Source organism: Octodon degus, unplaced genomic scaffold (genome assembly GCF_000260255.1).
Source record: "Octodon degus isolate 3935 unplaced genomic scaffold, OctDeg1.0 scaffold00072, whole genome shotgun sequence".
Classification (NCBI taxonomy): domain Eukaryota; kingdom Metazoa; phylum Chordata; class Mammalia; order Rodentia; family Octodontidae; genus Octodon; species Octodon degus.
This window is the reverse complement of record NW_004524648.1, coordinates 998067-999108: the sequence shown is the minus strand read 5'-3', so window position 1 is coordinate 999108 and position 1042 is coordinate 998067. Positions and strand designations below refer to the sequence as shown.

The window sequence follows — 1042 nt, the reverse complement described above, 5'->3', positions numbered from 1 at the left end:
TCATCCATTTTCTCATCATATAGATCATCATGCACAGACTCCCCTATTGTCATAGTTTCACATTCCTCCTCCTCCTCTTCACTACTTTCACACTGTAAAATAACAGATTATACTGTAGTTACCTCAGAAAAATATCTCTACCCCCGAAGACCAGTAAGCTAAAAATAATTTTACTAGACTTGAGTCCCAACGAACAAAAATTCTAATGAAAAGTCATAAAACAAGTCTTAGATAGGCATAATAGTGCATGCCCTGTAATTCCAGAAATTTGGGAGGCTGAAACAAGACTGTCTCAAGTCTGAGGCCAACCTAGAGTATATAGTGAGACCTGGTCTCAAGTAAATAAACAAATAAATAAATAAATAAAAATCTAGGGCCAGCCAGATAGCTCAGAGGATTAAAGTGCCTCCTTAGGCAGATGCAGGAACTGGGGCTGGATTCTGGCTATGCCTTGCTGCCCTTGGGGGTGGAGACAGCGATTAAGACTGGGCGTGGTGGCGCATGCCTGTAATCCTAGGGCTTGGGAGGCTGAAAACAGGAGAATCACTACCAGTCCAATCTGTTAGTGAGATCCTGTAGACCCTGTACTTAAAAAAAAATAAATAAATCTCACCCACAGTCCAAACAGTTATTCCTTAAAAAATTAAATAAATTGGGCCAGGGAGATAGCTCAGTAGAATAAGCACTTGCCTGGCAAGCACAGGTTCCTGAGTTCAACCCTTGGTACCGCAAAAATAAATTAATTAATTAAATTAAAATAAAATAAATAAGTATAACCTGGGCAATTTAGCAACTCAGTGAAATCCTGTCTCAAAATAAAAAATGGAAAAGTAGCTCAGCAAGAAGGATCTACAGAACAGAAAAAAATAAAATAAAATAAAGATCAGGATATTTTGTCTTATGTTTGAAGCTGTATACAGAAGTAGCCTAAGGGCCTATTGCCTTACCTGAGATTCCTCTTCCATGAAATCCTCATGTTCTATATCATCATAGTCATCTCCTTCCTCACCACTTTCACCACCTTCATCCAAAATCCATTCAG

The 1042-nt window shown here is 38.7% G+C and overlaps 1 protein-coding gene across 1 annotated transcript in view; it reads right to left on the bottom strand.

Annotated features, from left to right (window-relative positions):
- The window catches only part of Tsr1 (TSR1, ribosome maturation factor), a 14127-nt gene that overhangs the window by 6389 nt on the left and 6696 nt on the right, over positions 1 to 1042 (bottom strand). The window contains 1 exon segment of the mRNA XM_012515615.2: positions 948 to 1021. Within this exon segment, the coding sequence (XP_012371069.1) occupies positions 948 to 1021 (74 nt within the window).